At 42.6% G+C, this 27,549-nt stretch overlaps 1 protein-coding gene across 2 annotated transcripts; it reads right to left on the reverse strand.

Moving 5' to 3' along the window:
* Nucleotides 1–4,073: 4,073 nt before the first annotated feature.
* KCNG3 (potassium voltage-gated channel modifier subfamily G member 3) lies at nt 4,074–27,204 on the reverse strand. 2 transcript variants are annotated; one of them, XM_061211406.1, is made up of 2 exons: nt 26,573–27,204; nt 4,074–4,719 (listed from the first exon to the last, which is right to left on the reverse strand). In XM_061211406.1, exons 1-2 carry the CDS (start codon nt 27,202–27,204, stop codon nt 4,074–4,076), a joined length of 1,278 nt encoding a protein of 425 aa, XP_061067389.1. The 2 variants fall into 2 exon arrangements, with proteins under 2 accessions (XP_061067389.1, XP_061067388.1); XM_061211405.1 differs by having other exon boundaries at nt 26,540–27,204.
* Between the last annotated feature and the right edge of the window lie 345 nt (nt 27,205–27,549).

Raw genomic sequence — 27,549 nt, forward strand, 5'->3', positions numbered from 1 at the left:
GCAAAAATCCCTGTATTTTAATACAGCAAAACACCTGTCATTACTAACACTTCTTTTCTCTAATGGAAAAAAAAAAACATTTTATAACAATAAACACTACAAATGGCCTCCACTCTGTCATGGGCAGAATTATAGAATTATTTCAAAACAATTAAAATAACTGAAGTCTAGGGGGGGAAAACCTACCAAGTACAAAGTCATGGTAAATTTTAGTTTTACTTGCAATACAACATTGCATAAATTAAGTAAAAGCACTACTCCAGACATAAATGATATAGCATTACTTAGTCCTGGTAGGTGAACTCCAAATAATATATACTCCCTCTGGCTTTCATCCACTAAGTGTATATTGGTATAGTGTTGATAGTTTAAAATATAAATCAAAGGATGCTCATCAAAGCTACGTAAAATTAATTTGTTCAAATTATAGCAAAAATGCAGATTATCCAATTCAATTCCGTAACAAATAATAAACTCACAATTGAGCTACACCAACAGTCAAAAGTTTGAGTGCTTATTGGGAATGTCTGGGAGAATTGGAAAAATCTGAAAGTTTAGGCGTAAGTGTGGAATTGCTAAAAGAAAAATAAAAGTTAATGACAGAATGGGACAATATAATCGTGCTTGTGGATGACATTTCACAAGTCTATGGAAGGCTCAACAGCATGGGGCAGCAAATTATTAGTTTACTTTTCTGGGGCAGAACTGATATGCCCAGTCCTCCAAGTACAGATGGGTCTGGAAAGGCAGGAAGCAAAATACCATATGAAAGCATGCTGAACAAACAGAGAAGTGTATGAAACCTTCCCTGACCAAAATGGAATTTTTCCAGAACATGCCATTAAAGCTTCAACCCATGTTACTTCCTCTTCAGCTATGACATTTCTCAACCTGGCCCTTCTAAATAATGCAATGATAAACTATGAAATAACTGCACTTATTTGCATGTATGTGAATGAGTGCACAACTGTGAAGTTTTGCAATTTAAAAACTCTATTGAAGGGCTTCCCTGGTGGCACAGTGGTTAAGAATCCGCCTGCCAATGCAGGAGACATGGGTTCAAGCCCTGGTCCGGGAAGATCCCACATGCTGCAGAGCAACTAAGCCCGTGCGCCACAACTACTGAGCCTGCGCCCTAGGGCCCGCGAGCCACAACTACTGAGTCCATGTGCCACAACTACTGAAGCCCACACGCCTAGAGCCCGTGCTCCACAACAAGACAAGCCACCGCAATGAGAAGCCCGCACACCGCAACGAAGAGTAGCCCCCGCTCGCCGCAACTAGAGAAAGCCCACGCGCAGCAACAAAGACCCAATGCAGCCAAAAATAAATAAATAAATTAAATAAAAGATAAAGAAGACCTTGAATTGTTAGAGTATATTCACTTTCAAATATGTTTCCTAATTTTGGATCTTTAATTCTGAAAAATCCCACTTAAGAGGATACAAAACAAGTCATATATAAGATCAAGTCACATAAGCTCACGTGCGGTACAATGAGAACAAACATTTGGGATTCCTCTTTCCTCCTTGGGCATTCTAATTTAAGATACCTGACTTACTGAGACTAATATAGGTCCTAATGAAAGCATTTCTGCCATGAAGACTGAGTTATGAGAAATTTCTAAAAGTACAACTATGAAAGAAGTGCTACTCAATTATTATTTTTTAAGGCAGTAACATTCAGGGAAAGCTATAAGAAAATGCCTCTGTTCCTAAAAAACTACAACATCCATGATATATATTTTTTTCACTCATTAATGAACTATTCTATCAGGTCTCATCATCATCCTTACTACACGGGTGACTGAACTGCCATCAGCATTTATCTAACATGCTCCTTTATGAGAACTGGTCCTATGAAAACTCTGGCATCACCAACAAGAGATTTCTTACTAGTTACTTAAGGGCAGCCTCAAAGTCTGCTTGTGTATTTACATGTGTGACTCTACACATACCCATACAGGTATACAGTTCTCCTTGTCTCTTCAAAAAGCAGTTTCTCTTCCCAAATCAGTCAACAGTTTGTGCCCAAGTCTATGTCTATCACATATGCTGTGGGGACATGAAGGTGTGTGTGAGAGAGAGGATCCCAGACCTCAAGATAGTTATACTTTACTTGGGGGAGATAAGACATATATTCTCATGAAGAGTTCTCAGTGCCAGAAAAATTGCTGGCTGTCTTATTCTTCTTAGTAATGTAGAGGTGCTATCACCTGCCTATTATTTGCATAAATCACAAAGCCTTAATCAAAATAGGTAAGAAAAAATAAATCCATGCTATTTATTTCAAATATATTAAAATACAATAAATATACAATAAATAACAGAGCTTATTTTGAGTATGTAATAAGTAACATACCAGTGTGCAATAGTAGGCAAGATGGGGCGAGAGTCTTAATGGCCAAAATATCACCTAAACTCAGGAAAGGAAATTAGGGAAAAGGAATGGTTTCGCTATTATTACCTCAGCAGTGACAACAGCAAAGAGTGTGGTTTCTCAAGGCTTTTCTTGAAACCCAGAGGTGTGTTAAGAATAAGCTGCTGGGCTAGGTTCCTAGAGATCTAGGTTTTAGCCCCAACTCCTTCACGATCATATCCTCTCTTGCCCCGGTTTTCTACCCATACTGCTTGGGTTTGAACTAGATGATGGCTAATATTCCTTTAATGAACACTTCTGGTAACCCTTTCTTTGATAAATATATCCAGGTCCCTTTTCCAACTCCCCTGCTCCCCCTCCCACCCCCACTAAATTACAGTGTTTAACATTAAATTATTCATGAATCTATGACTTTAATTTTTTTGTGTTTCTATACTGACGGCTTTATGGCAACTGGTTAACAAAGCAAAATCCTAATTCAGATTGCTAAAATTCAGCACTAAACAATCATCAGTTTTACATTATCTAGTCCTAATAACCTAGCCAGATTAGTATGGCATATTATTCAATATTGTTACAAGAAGTTTTGGCATAGCTATAATTGACAATGGTGAAGATCAGCTCAAATAATTATGTATTCATTGTTTTTAGCTGACTTAAAATTGGCTTGGCTACACAGCAACCAAGAGTAAGGAAATAATTTCTTCTTTTATGATAATCTAGTGACAACATCTAAGTATGACTTTGGTATAAAACGGCTACATAAATATCCTTTCATCTTAAGTCTTATTAAACCCATGGTGTTTCTGGCAAAAAAAATTAAGAGCAGAAGAAGATAAATATGGGTTGTAATATCAAACTATTTCCATTATCACTTTAATATTGGAAATCTTGTTTGGACATCCAAATCTTAGGATAATTATCACCTAGTAACAGCAATGAATTCAAATAGAATGAACTCCAATAAAATGCTAAACAATACAAATACTCTTTTTAGTCATATCAGGACAGAGGAAAAAGAAATCCAAAATGGAAAAGGAAGAACATACTCAACCTTCCATGAAGCTGTATGATAAGGTGAATAATAGGAACAAACATAAATCAGATAATTGAGAAATATGCTGGAGAAGTTTTTCAAATACTATTCTTGCTTCTATCTACTAGCTCCACTATACAGTTTAAAATCTGGCCAAATTTTTAAAGTAGTTGTTAAACACTTCCTGCATCTGACATATGTTTCCAGGGTACTTCTGACATTGATATGAGAGATTATAAAACATTTAGAAATGAAAATGTTACTCTCCAACAAAAAACACTATAACTTCCAAGCTTCTTCTGCATTCACAAGATGGAAAAACATTTGGAAAATAGTAGCTTTCGGTTTTAAAATGTTCAAATAATATACTTTAAAACAAACACAAGAAGTGTAATTGTTCAAGGCAAGGAAGAGACAAGTCTAAATAAAACAGGATCCTAAAATTTACTCTAGGAGTCATTCCTTTTCCTTTGCAGTCTCAATCATATTTACTCCATAATAAGTAAACTGCTTTACCCCTTCAGCTGGGAAGGACAATTTTTACTCTACCAAGGTGATGACAGTACCACTGCAGTGCTCACCCAACGAGAAATGCATGAATATGAAGTAGCGTCAACTCGATCAAATGAAGTGTATGCAAGAACTGATTTGCAATGCGTTAATTTAGGAACTCAGCAGAGAGGCTCCTACTATATCTAGCTGATCTAAACTTGAGCTCATGATAACACTGCACGAAGCTATGGTAGATAAAAGTGATAGGTAATGCCAATAAAACGATTCCACTGACAACACAAACTCCTCCAAGAATTCTTCCAGGCATTGTGATAGGATACATATCTCCATAGCCAACTGTAGTCATAGAGATAATCACCCACCAGCAGGCAGCAGGGATGCTGGCGAAGTCCTTGTTGGATGTTTCCAGGTCCAACCCATGTTCAAGAAGCTGAGAAAGTGCACTAAAGATTGCCATGGCAACACAAATGAAGACAAGCAACATAACCATCTCTCGGTAACATCGTTTGAGAGTCAAACCAAGTGTCTGAAGACCAATGAAGTGACGGGCAAGCTTAATCACCCAAAAAATCCTCATCATTCTAAGCACCCTCAAGGTGACTCCAGCCCTCTGCAGTTGAGAGTTCTCGCCCGTAAATATTGTCATTAACACGGAGATGTAATATGGCGTGATTGCCAGTAAATCAATGATGTTCAGGGGTCTCTTGACAAACTCACACTTGTTTTTGGAGACGATGAACCTCACAATGCATTCCGCAGTGAACCAACCTATGCAGATAGCTTCAATTATCCTGTCAGGAGAACAAAAGAAGAATTGATCATTTTATTTTTAAGCATTTTAATAGCTCTTAGATTTCTTCAGATAGTACTACAGTGACATACAAATTTAGTTACCTTTCCAGAAAACATAAAAAACAGACAGCATTACCAACATCATCAGACCCACTGGGATGCAAGAGAACAACAAATACATCAACAAATGAAAACTGAACTTGATAAAGTTCTTATTTATATATGGCATGTAATAGCATTGAAAAAAACATTTGTTTGCTTGTTGTCACTAATACTTAAAAAAAATCTATCTCTTACTTGGTGGCTTGAAATTAACTTATATTCAGCTCGCCACACTATGAAATGTTATTCCATGAGGACAGTGGTTCTCTACTGTGATGTAAGTTATTAGGTAGGTCAGAAGGGCTTGGTTCCTACAGACAGTGGACACACCCAAGTTTTCAATGATTTACTTCTTGGTAAATAAGAGTGAACTCAAGATCATTTCCGAAAATGTTACTGTATTTTTTTTTTCCTACAGGCTTGTGTGGGAGACACTGAATCTGAGCCTGCCTTTTGGGCTCTGCAGGAATGCCAGTGCCCTCACCAGGAGAGCACCAGGTCATGAGCATCCTCATCACAAGCGTTACAGTGGAAAAAAGGCTGAGGAATCCTGCAATGGAGCAAAACAATCACTAAGACCCAACAAGTTTGTTTGTTTGTTTTCCATAGCTATTTTTATTCAACATGTATCTTTAAAATATAGGGCCATGGACTTCCCTGGTGGCGCAGTGGTTAAGAATCCTCCTGCCAATGCAGGGGACACAGGTTTGAGCCCTGGTCCAGGAAGATCCCACATGTCGTGGAGCAACTAAGCACGTGAGCCCCAACTACTGAAGCCCGCGTGCCTAGAGCCCGTGCTCCACAACAAGAGAAGCCACCGCAATGAGAAGCCCACGCACCGCAGCGAAGAGTAGCCCCCGCTTGCCGCTCGCCGCAACTAGAGAAAGCCTGTGCGCAGCAACAAGGACCCAAAGCAGCCATAAATAAATAAATAAGTAAATAAATAAGTAAATAAAATATAGGGCCACATTTAATCTAGAGCAGTGTTTACCAACCCTTCCACGTCACTGCACACTTTGAAAACAATATTACCTACATAGCCTACTGGCGTCAAGGGGTAGCATTCCTAAGTGGAAGCCACCAGCCTCGCCCCACACTCCCCAAGGCTGAGGAATTAAATCTCAGCACAGTGGTTAGGAAGCCCTGACCCAGAGTGAGAGGTAATGCTAAGGTAATTTTTAATTAAATTACATTTTTTTATTTGTAAATATTTTCATTTCAGTTATTTCATGCAGTAGCTTTAGAAAAGAAGAAAATGCACTACAGTACATGTCTCTAGAGTACAGTGCAAATATGACTGTAATAAAATGTTTTAAACATGGCATTTAAAAAAATTATAATTAAATTACATTTTAAAATTCAAATTTAAAGTTACAATCCTTATACCAACATTCATTTTTCTCCACATAATTCTGTCTTACTATTGACCTAGACCCAAACATGAGAAGTATGATGGAGAGAGAAGAAAATGTAGCAGGTGGGATGGTAAGGTCTGTGGGGCAACATTTTGAAAAGAAGTACCCAAAGTGCATGGCACAGAACACAGATTGCACTGGATGTTTCTCAGGGAAATGAATAAATAAAATTAACCATGTTCCCCTACTATGGAGGTTCCTCGGGCCATAGAGGTTAATTTGATTTATGTCTTGAATAGGTAGTACATTCACATGGTTTAAATTTCCAAGGTAAAAAAAAGAGTACAGAAAGAAAATTCTCACTCTCACCCTATTCCCCAGTCACTTGGTTCCCCAGTATTCACTCCAGTCCCAATTCCTCACTGGTCAGAAGGGCAAGAACCACTGACCAACAAGAAAGTAGTAACTTGAGTATATTAATTTCCTGTGGCTGCTGTAAAAAATTACCACAAACTTGGTGGCTTAAGACAAAAGAAATTTATTTTTTCACATACCCAGAGGTCAGAAGTGCAAAATCATTATCACTGGGCCAAAATCAAGTGTTAGTAGGGCCCACTCCCTTAGGAGGCTATAGGGGAGAATCCGTTCCTTGCCTCTTCCAGCTCCTGGTTGGCATTCCTTGGCTTGGGACCACATCACTCCTATCTCTGCCTCTGTGCTCACCGTGTCAAATCTCCCTCTGCTTCCACCTTGTAAGGATACACATGATAGCATTCAGAGCCCCTGGGATAATCCAGGACAATCCCCCATCTCAAGATTCTTAATTTAATCATATCTGCGACATCCCGTTTGATATATAAGGTAATATCCACTGGTTCCCAAGGATTAAGACCTGATATCTTTTGTGGGGAGGGAGGGATTATTCTTCAGCCTACACACAAACTAAGCAGGAAGATAAAGCCCACAGTGAAAGTAATCCAACCTACCGCCCAGTGAGGAAGGTCAGCAGATGAAGTCACAGCTGCCCCTATCTCTTTCTCTACTGTATTACCTGCTGCTCTGCACAGAGACCCCATTACTCTGTGGTTGGCAGCAGCTTCTCTATCCCCACCAGGCTATCAGTAAAAGCTGCTGCCATAATGACCTCTATGAACCTGGAGGCTTAGAAAACTGGGAGGGTAATGAAACTTGGTAGATCTAGAAGATAGGAGGCTGCATTTTTTCAATATTCAGTTTTCATAAACATAATACCAGGCATTCCTTCTCCCTGGTAATGCTCATCAAATACTCCATATGTTCCCCCATATTTCCAGCCCCTTGCAGTTAGGCAAGGTCACATGACCAGTTCTGATCTATGAGCTGTGAGCAAAATGACTACAGTTCTGGGCAGAGGCATGAAAGAGTAGGTGTGAATTCTCTTCCCTGCCGTGGCAACCTGAAAGGCATGTGTCCTAAGTGGCTCCAAGATGGTGGGGTCCCTACCAGCTCAAGTCACTGAGTATATGTTCAAAGAAAGACAGACATTCCCCATCCTGACTCTGATTGGACATGGTATGTGAGCAACCAATAAATCCTTGTTGTGTTAAGCCACCAGAATTTCTAAGTTGGTTGCTATCCTAAGTAATAAACTGGTAAATTCAGTAAGTAATAAGATACACACTCAAAAAGGATTGCAAGAGCACAGAGCAGTCACAGTAATAGTGTTCTTTGATCAGCTGTGGTTTTTACCAGTTCTCTAGCTAAAGTACTATGTCTCTTCTCTAGCCAGACATGAGGAAGAGCACTAGACCTGATGCCGGGAGCCCTGCTGCTCTTCTCACTCTGATCTTCTAAGGGCTCTCCCAGCAATAAAATCCTAAGATCCTATTAAATTAAGAAGAGTAGGGGCTTCCCTGGTGGCGCAGTGATTGAGAATCTGCCTGCCAATGCAGGGGACACGGGTTCGAGCCCTGGTCCGGGAAGATCCCACGTGCCGTGGAGCAACTAAGCCCTTGCGCCACGACTACTAAAGCCCGTGCGCCTAGAGCCCGTGCTCCGCAACAAGAGAAGCCACCACAGTGAGAAGCCCGCGCACCGCAACGAAGAGTAGTCCCCGCTGGCCACAACTAGAGAAAGCACCCCGCACAGCAACATAGACCCAACGCAGCCAAAATTTTTTTTTTAATAAATGTATTTATAGGGCTTCCCTGGTGGCGCAGTGGTTGAGAATCTGCCTGCCAATGCAAGGGACACGGGTTCGAACCCTGGTCTGGGACGATCCCACATGCCGCAGAGCAACTAGGCCCGTGAGCCACAGTTACTGAGCCTGTGCATCTGGAGCCTGTGCTCCGCAAGAAGAGAGGCCGCGATAGTGAGAGGCCCGCGCACCACGATGAAGAGTGGCCCCCGCTTGCTGCAACTGGAGAAAGCCCTCACACAGGAACGAAGACCCAACACAGCCATAAATAAATTAATTAATTAAAATAAATAAATAAATAAAGTTTATTATCAATGGTAGATTTGTTAAAAAAAAAAATTTATTTATTTTTGGCTGTGCTTCAGTAGTCGTGGGGCGGGCTCAGTAGTTGTGGCTCGCGGGCTCTAGAGCGCGGGCTCAGTAGCTGTGGCACACGGGCTTAGTTGCTCCGCGGCATGTGGGGTCTTCCCAGACCAGGGATCGAACCCGTGTCCCCTGCATTGGCAGGCGGATTCTCAACCACTGAGCCACCAGGGAAGCCCAAGAAGAGTAAAGATTTTAATTGTGCCAAAAACACCAGAATATTTTCAGCTAATTACTTCCACCAGCAGCCAAATTGTTCAAATTAAAAAGGAGGAAATCCAAGTGACACTAAATAATCTCTCAGTAAGCGAATTTCAAAGAGGTAAACTCATCTGTAATGAGGCCCATGGGGCTCCTCCTGCCCACCCACCAAGTCAGCCACAATTTATCCAGAATTCCACGCTAAGGAGATGAATAAGTGAGAAACCCCAGGCATCCCTCTTTCACCCAGGATTATGCCAAGGCATTCTCCAACAACAAACACCACTAAGCCTGCCAAAACTCCCCATGTTTCCAAATGGCACTCTTGCCAGTGCCACCTCCAGCAACTGCTGGAAAACTTGAGTGCTGTGTTTTACTGAGCACTACAGCAAGTGACTGGGCACTCCGAGGGCTACCTCTATAAAAAACAAACTGAAAAAAAGAACGGAAGAAGATACTGAAGGATACCAGAATCCTTTGAAGCCCATTCTGATTTCTTTTGAGGCCCAAACATATAGAAGCTCATGAATTCACAGCTAAATATATATATGTATGTATATATGTGTATGTATATATATATGTGTGTATATATATATACACATATATATATAGAGAGAGAGAGAGAGTGAGTGAGAGAGAGAGGCCTTTCAGTTGGGCACTGTGCTAAGCACTTTGTAGACATCATCTCATTTAACCCTTTTCAAGAACTTCATGGAGTGTGTACTTCCCCTAATATCTCCATTTTACAGATGACAAAACTGAGGCTGAAAAGTTAAACATCTCTTCTAAGATCACACAACTAAGAAACTGCAGTGGCACAGGCAATGAAACCCAGATCTATTGGGCTTTGAAGCACTAAGGAACGTCTGAAAATGCTAATGATTTTTATGACAATGTTCATTGTTAATATTAAATTATATATGTCAATCTCTTCGTCTCCATGGTTGATGTATTAGAGCAGCATTTTTCACACTGCTGGTTCTTAGCCCATTAATGGATCAAAATTGATGGAGGTTTTTTTTTTGGAAATTAAATAGAAATATTAGTGTGCATCAAAGTATAGTTTCATAAAACTTTTGTTTCAGTTACATATAATTGTGTACTAAGTTACGATGTAAAATGTATTCCCTTCCGTAGGCACTGGAGGACCTCAAAAATTGCTGGCAATCATCAGTCATTCTAATTCCCCTAACTGATCCGTCATGACAGAAGGCACTTCTGGCAATGACTCAGAGGTTTACAAACAGGCTCCACAGGAGAACAAATGCTTTTAGTGCTAACCATTCCCTCCTGCCTGCAAATAAGACTAGGACAGGACATAAAAAGCCATTAACTATGTTGTATGAGGTGATCAGTCTCCCTCTGGGTGCTAACTTCTCATCTTTTTCCCTCAACATTTTATTGTGAAAAATTTCAAACATGGAACAAATGAATTAATATTTTAAATATACTTGCTTATCACCTATTCACCCCATATCCATCTATTAACCTTTTTTTCTTGGATGCATTTTAATTTATTTATTTATTTATTTATTTTTGGCTGTGTTGGGTCTTCATTTCTGTGCGAGGGCTTTCTCTAGTTGCGGCAGGTGGGGGCCACTCTTCATCGCGGTGCGCGGGCCTCTCACCATCGTGGCCTCTCTTGTTGCGGAGCACAGGCTCCAGACGCGCAGGCTCAGTAGTTGTGGCTCACGGGCCCAGCTGCTCCGCGGCATGTGGGATCCTCCCAGACCAGGGCTCGAACCCGTGTCCCCTGCATTAGCAGGCAGACTCTCAACCACTGCATCACCAGGGAAGCCCTCTTGGATGCATTTTAAAATAAATCCAGACATCGGTGCACTTCCATCTAAAAAATTCAGAGTGCATATTATTAACCAGAGTTCAATATTTGTTTCATTTTTTTCTTTTGATTTGAACTTTACATGCAATGGAATGCACAAACCTTATGTGCACACTCACTGAGGTTTGACAAATACGTAACCTCTATAACCGAAACTCCTATCAAGATATAGAGCATTCACATCACCTGAGAGTTCCCTGCCTTATTCATCTTTGTATCTCCTGCCCTTACTTCCCATCAGACATACAACAAGTGCTCAACAGCTTTTTGTCCAGTACAATGTAGTGACTTTGATAGAATTTGAAGGACTGGAATGGCTCTTCTGGGAGCTTTAAGGGATAACTGAAGCCTGTCATCAAAAAATGGTGCTGAGGGGACTTCCCTGGTGGCACAGTGGTTAAGAATCTGCCTGCCAATGCAGGGGACACAGGTTCGATCCCTGATCCGCGAATATCCCCCATGCCGTGGAGCAACTAAGCCCGTGCGCCATAACTACTGAGCCTGCGCTCTAGAGCCCGCGAGCCACAACTACTGAAGCCCATGTGCCACAACTGCTGAAGCCTGTGCGTCTAGAGCCCGTACTGTGCAACAAGAGAAGCCACCCAATGAGAAGCCCGCGCACCACAACGAGGAGTAGCCCCCACTCGCTGCAACTACAGAAAAGCCCGCGCGCAGCAACAAAGACCCAACGCAGCCAAAAAAAAAGAAAGAATCCGCCTACCAATGCAGGGGACATGGGTTCAAGCCCTGGTCCAGGAAGATCCCACATGCCGTGGAGCAACTAAGCCCGTGTGCCACAACTACTGAGCCTGCGCTCTAGAGACCGCGAGCCACAACTGCTGAGCCCACGTGCCATGGCCCGTGCTCCGCAACAAGAGAAGCCACCACAATGGGAAGCCCGCGCACCGCGGCGAGGGGTGGCCCCCGCTCGCTGTAACTAGAGAAAAGCCCACGTGCTGCAACCAAGACCCAGTGCAGCCAAAAATAAATAAATAAAAATAAATTTATTTTTTAAAAAATCATGCTGAATTCAGTTGGACCCTTACCTTACACCAAGTACAAAAGTTAACTCAACATGGATTAACTGCCTAAATGTAAGACCTAAAACAAGTTTTTAAAAAATTCCTATAAGAAAACATAGGGGAAAAGCTTCATGACATTGGACTTGGCCACGATTTCTTGGCTATGACACCAAAAGAGCAAACAACAAAAACAAAAATAGACAAATAGGACTACATCGAACTTAAAAGTTTCTGTGCCTCAAAAGACACAAACAACAGAGTGAAAAGGCAAGTTACAGAATAGGGGAAAATATTTGCAAATCATATATCTGATAAGGGATTAATATCCAGAATACGTATCGAACCCCTACAACTCAACAACAAAAAATCAAATAACCCAATTTAAAAATGAGCAAAGGACTTGCATAGACACTTCTCAAAGATGGTATACAAATGGCCGGCAAGCATTTGAAAAGATGCTCAACATCACTAATCATCTGAGAAATGCAAGTCAAAACCAATCAGAAGGTATCACCTCACACACATCAGGATACCTACTATTAGAAACAAAAACCAGAAAACAAGTATTGATGAGGAAGTGGTGAAATTAAAATCTCTGTGTACTGTTGGTAGGATTGTGAAATAGTGCAGCGGCTGTGGAAAACAGTACGGACGTTCCTCAAAAAATTAAAAACAGAACTTCCATATCATCCAGCAATCCCACTTCCAGTTATATATATCCAAAAGAACTGAAAGCAGGGTGTCAAAGAAATATTTACACACCTGTGTTCATAGCAGCACTATTCACAATAGCCAACAGGTGGAAGCAACCCAAATGTCCATTAATGAATGACTCCATAAATAGAATGTGTCACAGTCTTACAATGGAGTATTATTCAGCTTTACAAAGGAAGAAAATCCTGTCACATGCTAATAAATGGATGAACCTTCAGGACGTTACACTAAGTGAAAGATACCCAGTCACACACACACACAAAGACAAACACTGTATGATTCTACCTATAGGAGGTATCTAAAGGAGTCAAAATTCAGAGAAACAGAAAATAGAATGGTGGTTACCAGGGGCTGAGGGAAGAGGAAAAAGAGAAGTTGTTGTTTAACGGGTATTTCCCCTAATATCTCCATATTACAGATTACAAAACTGAGGTTAAAAAGTCAAACATCTTTTCCAAGATCACACAACTAAGAAATTGCAGTGGCTCAGGTAATAAAACACAGATCTACTGGGCTTTGAAGCACTAAGGAACATCTGAAAATGCTAATGATTTTTATGACAATGTTAATTGTTAATATTAAATATGTCAATCTCTTAGTCTCCATGGTTTATGTGTTAGAGTAGCATTTTTCATACTGCTGGTTCTTAACACAGTTTCAGATTTGCAAGATGGTAAATTTTATGTTATGTATTTTTTTACCCAAAATAAAAATACGTACATGAAACTGTCCAACGAAGGGGAGAAGATAGGAGTCTCCTGAAGCAAGGAGCCCTTCTCCACTTGTAACTTGCTGTGAAACCATGGATAAGCTATTTAATCTCTCTTCCTGAATTTTCCTCAATGGCTAAATGATGAGAATAACAGTAAGACCTATCTCTCAGATTGTCTTAAGAATTAAATGAATTAATATGAAATAATAGTAAGTGCTCAATAAATCGTGTCTATAATTAGCATTATTACAAACCATCTCTGGGCTTGTAGTCTTCCCTTCACACTCAAAAGGAGATCACGTCAGTGTTTTCCTGAGTGCAAAGAGAAGCTCCATCCTTTCATTCTCTCTTTTCCCAAGAATTCTGCCTATATTCTCACACACTGCTGGCTGTAGCATAAACTGGTAAAACCACTTAAAAGAGCAATTGGCAGAATCTATCACGCTTTATACTGCACATGAAACCCAGCCACCTATTCTAGGAATTTATCCTACAAACACACTTGCGTACTTACATAAGAATATGTACAATGAGATCCACTGTTTGTAATACCCAAGGATAAAAAAATATATAAATATCTATCCAGAGGAGATTGATTATATAAATGTATTTCCCAAAGTTACTAGGTTGAACCATATGAAACTGACATTGGAAATTTTATGACTCTACCTTATGCCATGTAGCCACGAAAAAGAGATAAGGTGCATTCCTGAGCTTTGATGTGAAACAGTCTTCAAGATGTACAGGTGCAGAACAGTACATATATTATGCTCTAATTGTGTGTGTGCGTGCGTGCGTGTGTGTGTGTGCGCGTGTATTGGAAGGATACTTAAGAAACTGTTAATACCAGTTGCTGACTCTAGGGAGGGAGCCTGACGCAGGATGGAAACTCACTTTCTACTTTATTACCTTTTGTGCTGTTAAATGATTTACCGTGTGCACATATTATTTTTCCAATTAAGAAAAATTTTAAAGAAAAAGTGAAAAGCATGCCCATCTAGAAGAGCAATCACCATGATGAAGTTGTCAGTGGCTTGAATCAACCAGCACATCCCCAGGAGTAGCACAAAAAGAAAAGTTGCACCCTTCCTACCCCAAGCTTTCAGGCTTGAACATATGAGGCATTTCCAGCAGGCCTATACAGTGTGATGATACATGGTGTAATAAAAATCTCCAACCAACTGTACATCACCGTCCACCAAATTCTCTACAGTCTCTTTCATGTCCTTATAAAAGTTTTCTCCACAAGTTCAATGGGGGAAAAAGGCAGGAATCAAACAAACAAAAAAAACTTGATTTTTTTCTTATGTATTTTAATTACCTTACAGAAAGAAAAAATCCATACCACTCATATATTTTTATCTTGTACTCTAGATCAGTAATGAAAATAAACAAAAACATACATTAGGTACTTACTCAAGTACCAAGCATTTTTCTGTAAATTTATACATATTAACTCATTTAATTCTCACAACTGAATGCATAGTACGCAGAGAACAGGGATCCTCACTGGGCTGCCAAGTGAGATGTGCAGTGGAGAGAGGCATGATTGTAGGATTTATGGCTGGAAGTCTTATGGCAACACTGAAGCCTTATGGCAAAGCTGATAGATTTTCAAAGTCAAGTTATAGCTTTAAAGGCAAAGGGAACCCCTTAAAGATTTGGCAACAGGTGGATTCATTCGTTGAATAAGCATTTCTTAAGAGGTTTGCGTGTGCTGGGCATATTGCCAGGCCTGTGAGCTGGGAAGAGGCCAAGTGTACTGTGGCAATATACATCGGGCAGATGTTTATGGGCTGACTGGAGGGTGCAAACAGTCAGGAGGCTGTGACACAGGCAAGAGAAATGGAAGGCCCAAACTGGCGGATGATGGGAATGAAATGAAATGAAATGGGGGATAGATGGCGGAAGACTTCAACAAGACCCTGCCACTGGCTGGCTGTGAAGGGCACAAAGAGCTGCAGCTGCAAGGATATGAGCGGACGCCCAAGACTCAGCAGACCTTCACCACCATCCTGGACCTCGGAGAGACGTGTGGGTCAGAGGGAACCAGGCAGATGCCTCGAGGCAAGCGAAGAAAAGAAAACCACCCAACAAAATCTTATTACAAGAGATGGCCGCTCTGAACCAGTCTCTTGATTTTCCTAACAGATGAAAAGACAGAAATCATCTTTCCAGAGCCAAATTATGAAAAGCATTTCATCAACACCATGCTTCAGTGTTTGTGTTCATTACCCTGTAATCGAGGACTTGGCTCTGGGCTGACTCTGAAGAAACCATCCACATTTCTGTGTGTATCTCTACCAGATGCTCTCAAAGTCAGGGACACCAGGGCAGCTTTTCTTCACCAGATGCTGAGGAATGAGTTTTCAGTAAACCACCATGTTCTAGGTGAACATACACATAACAAGTGGAGAGACCCAAAATCTGTGGTTCTGGTTCTCACTACTAAAAAACTTCCCAGAGGTGAGAGCAACAGAAACCCAGACCCATCAACACCTGCCCATCCAGGCCACCAGCGTTCTCCACTCCAGGTGGGTGCCCTTCATCCTGCAGGTACAATAATCTCCCCCAGCACCTTCACCTCCACTCCAAAGAGACACTAATCCATCTAAATAATGATGCAAGAAGATCAACTCACTGCAAGAATTGATCTGTTCCCAATCCATATATAACTACTCGATGGGTTCTACTCCTTTTTTTAAAAATTTCATTGGCAGTGCATTAGTAAAAGAATTTTTTAAAAAAGAAATGATATCAAGAGACCATCCTCCTCAGACACGATCATCTTATAAAAACTGATACCAATTCTTTTCTTTTTTTTTCTACTTTCTCTTTTTATTTTTTTATTTATTTTTTGACATTCTTTTTTAAAATATTCTTTTCCATTATGGTTTATCACAGGATATTGAATATAATTCCCTGTGCTATACAGTAGGACCCTGTTGTTTATCCATCCTATATAAAATAGCTTACATCTGCTAATCCCAAGTCCTTCCCTCCCCCAATTCTTTTCTTTTTTTTAAAATTAATTAATTTATTTATTCATTTATTCTTATTTTTTTGGGCTGTGTTGGGTCTTCGTTGCTGCATGTGGGCTTTCTCTAGTTGCAGCGAGTGGGGGCTACTCCTCGTCACAGTGTGCGGGCTTCTCATTGCGGTGGCTTCTCTTGCTGCAGAGCGCGGGCTCTATGCGCGTGGGCTTCATTAGTTGTGGCACGTGGGCTCAGTAGTTGTGGCTCGCGGGCTCTAGAGCACAGGCTCAGTAGCTGTGGCACACAGGTTTAGTTGCTCCACAGCATGTGGGATCTTCCCGGACCAGGGCTTGAACCCATGTCCCCTGCATTGGCAGGCAGATCCTTAACCACTGCACCACCAGGGAAGTCCCTAAAAATGGTTTTAAAAATGCAAAACAACACTATATTTTATGTGTAAATACATACGTACGTACAAGCATATATTAAAAGTGTTTTTGATTTGCCCCTTTGCTTAGACCTGCTAGGCATCCCTGCCGGGTGAGGAGGCTGAAGCCATGGAAGCTCACGCATACTACACCTTGGAATAGCTGTCTTGGAGGAGGGCACATCCAGAGCCCCACATGCCACCGGGCCTGAACCGAGAACAGGCCTGGGCCTGGGCTCTGGATAACTTCCCTGCGCTGAGCCGCCCCTCCTGCCAAAGCCCCCACTTCTGCGGGAACGCGCACTACTGTGCATGTGGGCTGTCGCGTCACGCCTGCACCGGACACGCAGACGGTCCCCAGGTGGAGAGCGGCCAAAAACACTGGTGAGACCCACACGTCCAGGAGCCAGTGGCTAATCCAGGATGGAGCGACAGTCCCGTCAAGAAGAGGCCAAAGCCAAACACCGCAGGGCACAATAGGGCCTGAATAGCCAGGAGAGGCCAGCAGCAGCAGAGGCCGAAAGACACGCGGCCAGATCGCCTCCAAGTGCCCAGGCCGCTCCCCACCCCACACCCCAAAGCTGCGGAAACCCTGTAGAGGCTTGAAGCCCTGTGGAACTTGGCAACGAGAAGAATCGCGGCCTTCTGCCTGGCCCACATCGCCCCTTGAACCCATGCCCTGGCCTGGGGCCCGGGTCATCCCAGTGGAGGGCTCGTTATGCCTGTCTGGACTCCTCCCCTGGGCCCCGCCTTGCTCAGGATGAGCCTCGAAGACTGTGCGGCAGAACATTCCGTATGTCCCTCCTTTCCTGGATTACTGACAGGTTTCTCAATTAGAAATCTCTCTTCAGGGAATCCATACTATCTTAAGGAACTTTTTTGTAGCTGTACTCAGAACTGTCATGTTTATGTTAATTCCAGTTATGAGCAATGATTAAAACACGCTTCCTTAAAAAAAAAAGTGTGGGCTTCCCTGGTGGCACAGTGGTTAAGAATCCACCTGTCAATGCAGGGGACACGGGTTCAAGCCCTGGTCCGGGAAGATCCCACATGCCACGGAGCAACTAAGCCCATGTGCCACAACTACTGCCTGCACTCTAGAGCCCGCGAGCCACAACTACTGAGCCCACGTGCCACAACTGCTGAAGCCCGTGCCCCTATAGCCCATGCTCTACAACAAGGGAAGCCACTGCAATGAGAAGCCCACGCACCACAATGAAGAGTAGCCCCCGCTCGCCGCAACTAGAGAAAGCTCCCGCGCAGCAATGAAGACCCAAAGCAGCCAAAAAATAAATCAACTTTTTAAAAAATGTGTTTTTGTTTGTTTGTTTGTTTTGGCTGCACTCTGCGGCATGCAGGATCTTAGTTCCCCAATCAATCAGGGATCACACCCACACCCCTTGCATTGGGAGCACAGAGTCTTAAGCACTGGCCTGCCAGGGAAGTCCCTAAAAGTGTTTTTAAATGCATAAAATAGTAACACCAAAGTCAGGAAAGTGGCTATATCTGTGGAAAAGGAAGTGATTTCAATGGGGAAAAGGCACCTAGTAGACTTCAACTGTACTTTTTATGTTTTATTTCTTAAGATGGGTGGTAGGTACACAGGCATTCGATGTACTATAATCTATACTTTTTTACATGCCTGAAAGACTTTATGATGGTTTTATGCATAACTTCCTCTTCTGCCTTCGTAAAACATGTATTTCCTTTATTTCACAGATTGATTTGTTCTGCTTTTTAAGTTTTTGGTAATTGTATTCAAAGAAAACAAATTTTGATTGGCATAAAGAAATCTACATTTTAAAAAAATGCTTAAATTTTGCTTTATTTTCAATAGTCTCCTAAGTTAAAAATAATTCTTTAGAGCATTTGCTGTAGAAATGTTAAAGCACCAACATCCACCATTTAAATAAATTATACAGATTAAATGAGAAATAGGGACAATTTGTTTTAAAAGCCCATTGCATAAGGTACTGGTTTTTTTGTTTGTTTATAAATTTATTTATTTATTTATTTATTTTGGGCTGTGTTGGGTCTTCGTTGCTTTGCACAGGCTTTCGCTAGTTGCAGCGAGCGGGGGCTACTCTTTCGTTGCGGTGCACAGGCTTCTCATTGCGGTGGCTTCTCTTGTTGCGGATCACGGGCTCTAGGCGTGCAGGCTTCAGTAGTTGTGGCACGTGGGCTTCAGTAGTTATGGCTCACGGGCTTAGTTGCTCCGCGGCATGTGGGATCTTCCCGGACCGGGGATCAAACCCATGTCCCCTGCATTGGCAGGCGGATTCTTAACCACTGCACCACCAGGGAAGTCCCCAGCTATTTTTCCACTTTGGAATTTATCCAACATATGCACTTATACCAATTTGCAAAGAAACATGAAAAAGACTGTGTTCTGCGCTGCTGTTTGCATTTTTGAAAAACTACAGTCAAGCTAACCATTCCACAGCAGAGTAGAGCAGGGACCTGGGAATCAAATGCCAGGTCACGACTTAACCACTATGTGAGTCTGACATACTACTTAATCTATCTAAATCTCAGTCATAAAATGGGGATAACAATGGTGCTACCTTGTAGGATTATTATGAGACTTAGATGATAAAATAATTGTAAAACCTTAACAAGTGACCAGCACATTGTAAGTATTCAATAAATATTGACTATTACAGCCATTACTATAATTGATAGGACAGACACTTGTAAATGAACTGTGGCCCATCTATACAATGGAATACTACATAAATTTTAAAAAGAAGGAGGAAGATTTATATTAACTGATGTGGAAAGAGTTCCTAGATGTTAAGTGAAAAAAGCAAATTGCTAAACAAGATTATAGAATGATCCCAGTTATAAATTTAAAAAGACACCTGTAAGGGGGCTTCCCTGGTGGTGCAGTGGTTAAGAATCCACCTGCCAATGCAGGGGACATGGGTTCAAGCCCTGGCCTGGGAAGATCCCGCATGCCGCAGAGCAACTAAGCCCGTGAGCCACAACTACTGAGCCTGCGCTCTAGAGCCCACGTGCCACAACTACTGAAGCCCGTGTGCCTAGAGCCCGTGCTCCGCAACAAGAGAAGCCACTACAATGAGAAGCCTGTGCACTGCAACAAAGAGTAGCCCCCGCTCGCCGCAACCAGAGAAAGCCCGCGCACAGCAACAAAGACCCAACGCAGCCAAAAAATAAAATAAAAAATAAACAAATTTATTAAAAAATAAAAAATAAAAAGACACCTGTAGGGACTTCCCTGGTGATGCAGTGGATAAGACTCCATGCTCCCAATGCAGGGGGCCCAGGTTTGATCCCTGGTCAGGGAACTAGATCCCACATGCATGCCACAACTAAGAGTTTGCATGCCACAACTAAGGAGGCCACGTGCTGCAACAAAGACCCAGTGCAATCAAATAAATAAATATATATATAAATAAATAAGAGACATCTGTATAATATGCATATATAATTATATATGCATGCATATGTGGATAGTATACATATACACATATATACACACATATATATGTGAGTGTGTGTATTTGTATATATGCAAAGAAAATTTCTGGAAGAATACTCAGAAACTGGGTAATAGGATGCAGGAGAAAGAGGCATGTTTACTCTTTACTCTGTAACACTTAGAACCATACTTTTTTCCAACGAGCAAAGTTTTCATTTGAAAAAAAAAAAAAAGAATAATGTTTAAAATAACTTGCTTACCAAAAGGGAGAAAAAAAGCACTTTGATTAAAGAAAAGGTATTAACAAAAGGAAGTTTCCACTGAATTCTAAAATTGGCAGCAGATAGAAAAACCCTGTACACATATTAAAAGAAACAGTCCACTGTGAAAGAACAGACTTTAACTGAGGTTCTGGGTTATGTTCAATCCTATCAGAGATCTATTAATTACTGGCTTCCGAAAATATCCACCTTATCTGCAAAGTAAAAGCACTGAGACTTTCATCTTCAGTTTCAAATATTGCTTTTTATTTTTAAAGTACTTTAAAAAACCTATTGCATTTATATAATACTGACCTAAAAGGCAATAGAAATAATACAATTGAGTTTTAAATTTCCATCACCTGCTGTTTCATTTTGATTTCATTTTTTAAACTTGCGCTTAAAATAACACCTAAAGAAATTTAAATATCTTTAAATCTCAAAGTCTCACAACACAAAGCAACTTTTAGAAATAATTTCTAAAGAACAGATTAAAATTACAGCAAGGCTTTGCATGCTAAAGAGATTTAAAACTCAAAAGAGAACACTGCTGGGCTTCCCTGGTGGTGCAGTGGTTAAGAATCTGCCTGCCAATGCAGGGGACATGGGTTCAGGCCCTGGTCTGGGAAGATCCTACATGCCTACATGCCGTGGAGCAACTAAGGCCATGCGCCAAAACTACTGAGCCTGCAGTCTAGAGCCTGTGAGCCACAACTACTGAGCCCACCCGCTGCAACTACTGAAGCCCGCACACCTAGCCCGTGCTCCACAACAAGAGAAGCCACCGCAGTGAGAAGCCCACGCACCACACGAAGAGTAGCCCCTGCTCGCCGCAACTAGAGAAAGCCCGCGTGCAGCAACGAAGACCCAACACAGCCAAAAATAAAATTAACTAATTAATTTTTAAAAGTTTAAAAAAAAGAGAACACTGCTGCTGAGATAACTGAGGGACCAAAAAGTCCTCAGCACAACTTATTTATATCTGGTCCATCTTTTATTATTTATTTATTATTATTATTTTTAAACCCAAGCCCCCTGCATTGGGAGCACAGAGGCTTTTTTTTCTTTGCTTTTTTAAATTTATTTATTTTTTAGAAATTTATTTTATTTTTGGCTGCGTTGGGTCTTCGTTTCTGTGCGCAGGCTTTCTCTAGTTGCAGTGAGCAGGGGCTTCTCATGGCAGTGGCTTCTCTTGTTGTGGAGCACGGGCTCTAGGCACGCAGGCTTCAGTAGTTGTGGTACTCGGGCTCAGTAGTTGTGGCTCGCAGGCTCTAGAGTGCAGGCTCAGTAGTTGTGGCACACGTGCTTAGTTGCTCCGCGGCATGTGGGATCTTCCCGGACCAGGGCTCGAACCCGTGTCCCCTGCATTGGCAGGCGGATGCTTAACCACTGTGCCACAAGGGAAGTCCCTGTAGTTTTCTTTGAATGGGGTCCTAAATTAGAGAACAAAATATTTGCAACTCATGTCATTAACAAAGAGCTAATTTCTTAATTCTTTCTAAAAATCTTCCAACTAAGAAAGTCATCGCCAAAATGGGCAAACAGTACACACACAGCTCACTGAAAAGTAAAATAAGTGAGTCCTAAATATATGTAAAGATGCACATTTTTACTCAAGGCAAAAATAAAACTATTAGACACCATTTTTCACCTTCCAGCATGATAAAAAATCAAAAGTATAGGTATAATGTTATAAGTCATAATTCTAGTTATTACTTTAAAATGTATATCTCAGAAATAACTAAAAAAAAAAAATCAAAAGTATAATAACGCTTTGTAGAGTATGAAAAAACATGGTCTCTCACACACTGCTGGTGGGAGTATAAATTGATACAACTTTTTGTAGAGCAATTTGGAATTATCTATGAAAATGACAAGTACAAAATATGGAGTAGATAACCAACAAGGACCTACTGTAGCACAAGGAACTATATTCAATATCTTGTAATAACTATAAAGGAAAAGAATCTAAAAAAGAATACATATATATGTTACTGAATCACTTTGCTGTATACCTGAAACTAACACAACATTGTAAATCAATTATATTTCAATAAAAATTTTAAAAATTATATATATATATTATATATATATATAATTTTTTAAAAGACAAGTACAAATGTCCTTTGACCCAATGACTTACTTTCAGGAATTTATCCTATGGATATACTTTCATGAAAGCAAAATAATGTACATGTACAAGGATATTCACTACAGCATTCCCTACAGACAAGAAACAATGTTAAGTGTCCAGAAATTATAGGACATTCATACAATGGAACGTCATGCAGCTGCATAAAAGAACTGAGCAGTTCTTGGGATTTTTTTGTTGTTGTTGTTGTTTTTTGGCTGCGCAGAGTGGCTTACGGGGTCTTAGTTCCCGGATCTTAGCTCCCCACCAGGGACTGAACCCACCCTGGCAGTGAAAGCGTCAGGTCTTAACCACTGGGCCGCCAGGGAAGTCCCCAAACCATATATTCTTATCTTTATTCCTTTTGCACAGTAAGTACTTGATAAATAATTATTCCCTGACTTAACAGACTTTTTTCTCATTCTAGCACAGGATCCCATTCTCCTCAACTAAGAGTTCCACCACCTGAATGCCTCAGCCTTAACCCACAGAGCTTTTCAATCTATGCAAGAGAAGATATATTCCTGGAAGGTTATGTTTTGAAATGTAAGATAAACAATAGATATTTATTGTGCCTGAATAATAGTTTTTTCTAAAAGATGCTATCATAATAAATAGTACAAGAGAATAAGAGAATTTAGATGCCTTCTAGGGCTTTTCATCTCATCTAGTTTGGGGGCTAAGACATGGTTATATAAAAAAATAACCACCATGCTAGGAAGGATATTACAGCTGCCAAATGAGTCACACAAGTAAGCAGTCTCTCAAGAAACTCAGGAGGATATATCACATCTACTAGGGTAGTGAGGAAACGCTTCAAAAGGGAAACAGAATCAGAGTTGGGCTTGATGGATGATCTAATTTCAATAGGCAAGGGACTGACTGCACAGTAAGGGACATCCAGGTGGTTCAGGAACAAGTGAACAGGCTGGTCTGGACAAATGGAGCCTGCAGGTGGCAGGGAGTGCTCCTAGCTCCTGGAAATCCACTTATTCAGTCCCTGAGCCTGTATCCTTCCAATGCCCTGGATTTATTTTGATTCTTCCTACTATCTCCCAGAGTTGTCATTTCATCTCCATTCTCACCAACCTCAAAGCAATCCAAGCTCTCATTCCCTCTCTCTGCAAAAATCTCCAAATTAATCCTCCTATTTCCAGTCTCCACCATCTCCAATTTATGGTGTACAACTCATGACATTTGTTACTTTATACTCATGATCCACTCACCCCAAACCTGCCAACAGCTAACCACCGCCTGCAAAATAAAATTATTCTCCCTCTCATTCCAGGCCTTCTAACATTGCCCTGTCTCCATCTCTCACTCCATCACTGGACTCACACTCCCTAAACGTGATATACAAATGTCATGCCTAGGCCCTAGATGTTCCTATTACCCGGAAAATCTCCGTATTTTGTTCCCAGGTGGGGTACACATGGTTGTACAGGTTTCAAACACTGTAGTTTACATAAATGATACTGCCTGCCAGTGTTGGGCAGTGCACAACCTCTGCAACCTTCCAAAGACAGCTTGTTTCCATCCTCTCCCACCTTGAGACCTTCCCAGAACAACTCAACTCAATTGTTGATCAATTGTGCCTCTGATTCCTACATCAATTGCCAGCTTGACACGGTTTCCTCACCAAAAAATGTTACAATATTTGGAATACCAATAGTACCTTGAACACGGCGGATACTCAAAAGATGCTTGCAAGTTACAGTGGGTAAGTCAACAAAGGCAGATTGTGGTTAACGGGCAAAAAGCCTTGGGGAGGGACTTCCCTGGTGGCCCAGTTGTTAAGAATCCGCCTGCCAATGCAGGGGACACGGGTTCGAGCCCTGGTCCACATGCCACAGAGCAACTAAGCCTGGGCACCACAACTACTGAGCCTGTGCTCTAGAGCCCGCAAGCCACAACTACTGAGCCCACGAGCCACAACTACTGAAGCCTGCGTGCCTAGAGCCCATGCTCCACAACAACAGAAGCCGCCGCAATGAGAAGCCCGCACACCACAAAAAAGAGTAGACCCCACTCGCCGCAACTGGAGAAAGCCTGAGTGCAGCAATGTAGACCCAATGCAGCCAAAAATAAATAAATTAAATAAATAATTTTTTTTTAAAAAGCCTTGGGGAATTCCCTGGCGTCCAGTGGTTAGGACTCCACACTCTCACTGCCAAGGGCCGGTATTCGATCCCTGGTCGGGGGAAAAAAAAATCCCATAAGCCACGCAGCGCGGCCAAACAAAACAAGACAAAACAAAACAAACCAAAGGTAAAGAGCCTTGAAGGCCAAGAGAGAAGTTCCGACTTCATTTGGGAGATGACAAATATGATCAGAAAGATGTTTTAGGAAGAAAGACCAATTTCAGCAACTACAAGCAAACAGGGTTTGAGACACTATTCTCAAAGTACCACCTTAGTTGTGTGTTGGAGGGGGCCTGTGGGAGGCTCCCTCTGTAATGTGCAGCCTCCTCAAGTCATTCAGTCATCCTTCAGTTTATCTGTTTGGGATTACAGATAATGGTTTTCATATACCTACACTCAGAGTGAAGCTTAAAACTGGGCCATTAAGCCAAGAAAAACATGTTTCTGCCTGAAATATCTGCGTATCTAGGAAACAGTTCTGACGTGAATAATTATACACATACATAAAATACATATACACAAATTAAACATTTATCTTCTTCCTTCACTTCTTTTGCAGTCTTCCTCTTTTCCATCTGTCTCTTCCCTTTTTGGTTTCTTTCTCTCTCTCCCCCTAAAATTATTATTCATGTCTCTCATTTCTTTCATAAGTACATAAATTAATTTCATTGTACTGATGGAGTACCAAATAAGTAATTCTTATCTGTAAATTGAAAACTCAGAAACTAATACATTAAACAAAATGAGTTTTCTAATTAATTTCCTTTCAAAGCATGTGTCTTAGATTTCATGTCAAGATAGCATATCAGTAATGGACTCCATGGTCCCAGACAGTTTATTTACTTCTTAGATTTAAATAAAAATCTTTACTCTCCAAAGGAAGAATATTATGTGGAAGTAATCCACTCCAGCATCAAGGCACATAGCACCAGTGGAACCATGCACATGTCTATCAGGAAAAGATTACCAGGCAAGCAACCAAATTTTTAAAATGAATGGAGAGTGAATCTTAAAAGAGGATCCAAGGTAAAACACATGATACAATTTTGTGTTTGTGCCCAAAGAGGCTGTCTCCCTTGAAAGTCCAACTTTACTGTTTATTTCTCCCACCAAATTTGCAAAATAAACTCACTAGTACTAAAAACAGAAGTATGCTATCACTATTGAAAGGTAAGCACCATCAAAGGAAAGATCAAAATATTTTCCTTTCATCCTACTAAGGTGAAAAGAAAAACCATTAAATACTGGATACTGTTTCTGAATTTAGGGCACTTTCCCATGGTTTTTTCCCTCCCCAGCCTGAAGATCTTCCGGAAGTCATAGTGTGAATCTTTGGTAACAAACGGTGGACAGGTGCTTTGGTAACTCCATACTTGGTAGGAAAAGAAGAGAGAAAAGGGCACGGACATCCATTATTTAGAATCTATCACTAAATTAATCTCCTTTATAACAATTCCATTACAACTCATGTTATGCAGAGTGTATAGAGTGTGTGGGCAGTGTACAGCAGACCACACTCCATGATAACAAGACTTCATCTTTTCAAACACCATCAGAAATTGGCAAATAATTCAAACTGCTCTTAGCCCAAGGTTAAATTGTTGAATACTAACGATAAAAGTTTAGAGAAATCTAATTAACCGGTTGCTAATTTGCTCAAAAGTAAACTACAAACATGGGAGGCTTGTTCATCTCTATCTGAGTCTCCCCAAGGCTGGCGATTCGCCCTCAGGAGGGGCGTCTAGTGCGGCTAGAGCTGGGGAAAGGGGCGGGGGGGGGGTAGTGAGGACCAACCCACCCCTTGGCTGGCCGCGCCTGTGGCCGCGCTCGGCCCAGAACCCGGCCTGGCTTGGCCTCCCAGAGGCAAACAGGACGGAGACTGGACCGACGGACGGGACGGACAGACTCGACAGGACGGACAGGACGGACAGGACGGGCAGAGAAGCAGTGCGTCCTACCCGGAGGGCTCCCTCCCAGGGCCGGCGGAGTACCTGCTCCGGTCATCCAGGCTGCGGTTGTCGGCCGCCGCGGCGCGCCAGTCGGGCAGTGTGCTGGCGCACAGCACCACCATGGACACGATCACGAACACCACCGACACGCTGGCCAGGATCTGCGCGGCCAGGGACGACGTGGGCTCCTCGAAGGTCCGCCGCATGCGCTCCAGCCAGCGCCGGGAGGGGGCCGCCTCGGCACCGCCGGGTCGCGCCTCGTCGCGGCCCAGCGCGCCCGGCTCTTCGGCCGTGTAGAAGGTGTAGGTGTCGGACATGCGGTCGTCGAGGCGGCGCTGGCAGCAGTACTCGAGGTGCGCGCCCTCCAGGCCCCAGTAGATCATCTCATTGTAGAAGGAGAGCTCGCACATCCGCGGCGCGAAGCGCAGCTTACCGTGGCCGCGCACGTAGAGCAGGATGAAGCCGAAGGCCTCCGAGTGCCGGTCGAAGAAGTACTCGTTGCGCTCGCGGTCGTAGTCGTCGCACACCTCGAGCACGTCGCGCTCCGAGCGACAGCCGTGCAGCCGGCTCACGCGGCGCAGCGGGAAGTCCTTCAGTAGCTCCCGGGACAGCGAGTACCGGGCGCCGCCCACGTTCAGCACCACCGAGGCCGCCCCGCTGCGCCTGTAGGTCATGGCTGGCAGCCCAGAGGCCCCGAAGCCCGACGGCGCCGCCGCCGCCCCCCCGGCCGCCGCGCGGGGCCTGCCTGCCGTTGGCCGACCGGGGAGCGCGCCGTCGGGCCCCGCAGGCTATACCGCCGGCTCTCCCTCCGTGCTCCGCTGCTGCCCTTCGCTGGCCCGGGAGCCCCTCGGCTCTAGCCTCTTTGGCAGTCCGGCGTGGCTGCTAGCGACGCTCCCTCCGCACGGCCGTACCTGTAGGTGGCCGGGGAGTCCCCTCTGGCGCCAGCGCTGCGCCCCACGGGCCGAGAACGAAGCTCCCAGCGCCGCCGCCCCTCGCGTCTGAGGGATGCCCCCTCCGAG

Source organism: Eubalaena glacialis, chromosome 14 (assembly GCF_028564815.1).
Source record: "Eubalaena glacialis isolate mEubGla1 chromosome 14, mEubGla1.1.hap2.+ XY, whole genome shotgun sequence".
Taxonomy (NCBI): domain Eukaryota; kingdom Metazoa; phylum Chordata; class Mammalia; order Artiodactyla; family Balaenidae; genus Eubalaena; species Eubalaena glacialis.

What these genes read in the sequence shown, in the direction of transcription:
- KCNG3 (XM_061211405.1), bottom strand. Translation starts at nt 27,204, where the DNA reads ATGACCTACAGGCGCAGCGGGGCGGCCTCGGTGGTGCTGAACGTGGGC. An exon ending in CCTGGGAGGGAGCCCTCCGG is followed by an intron (nt 4,720 to 26,539) that starts GTAGGACGCACT and finishes TTCTCCTGACAG; the next exon opens with GATAATTGAAGCTATCTGCA.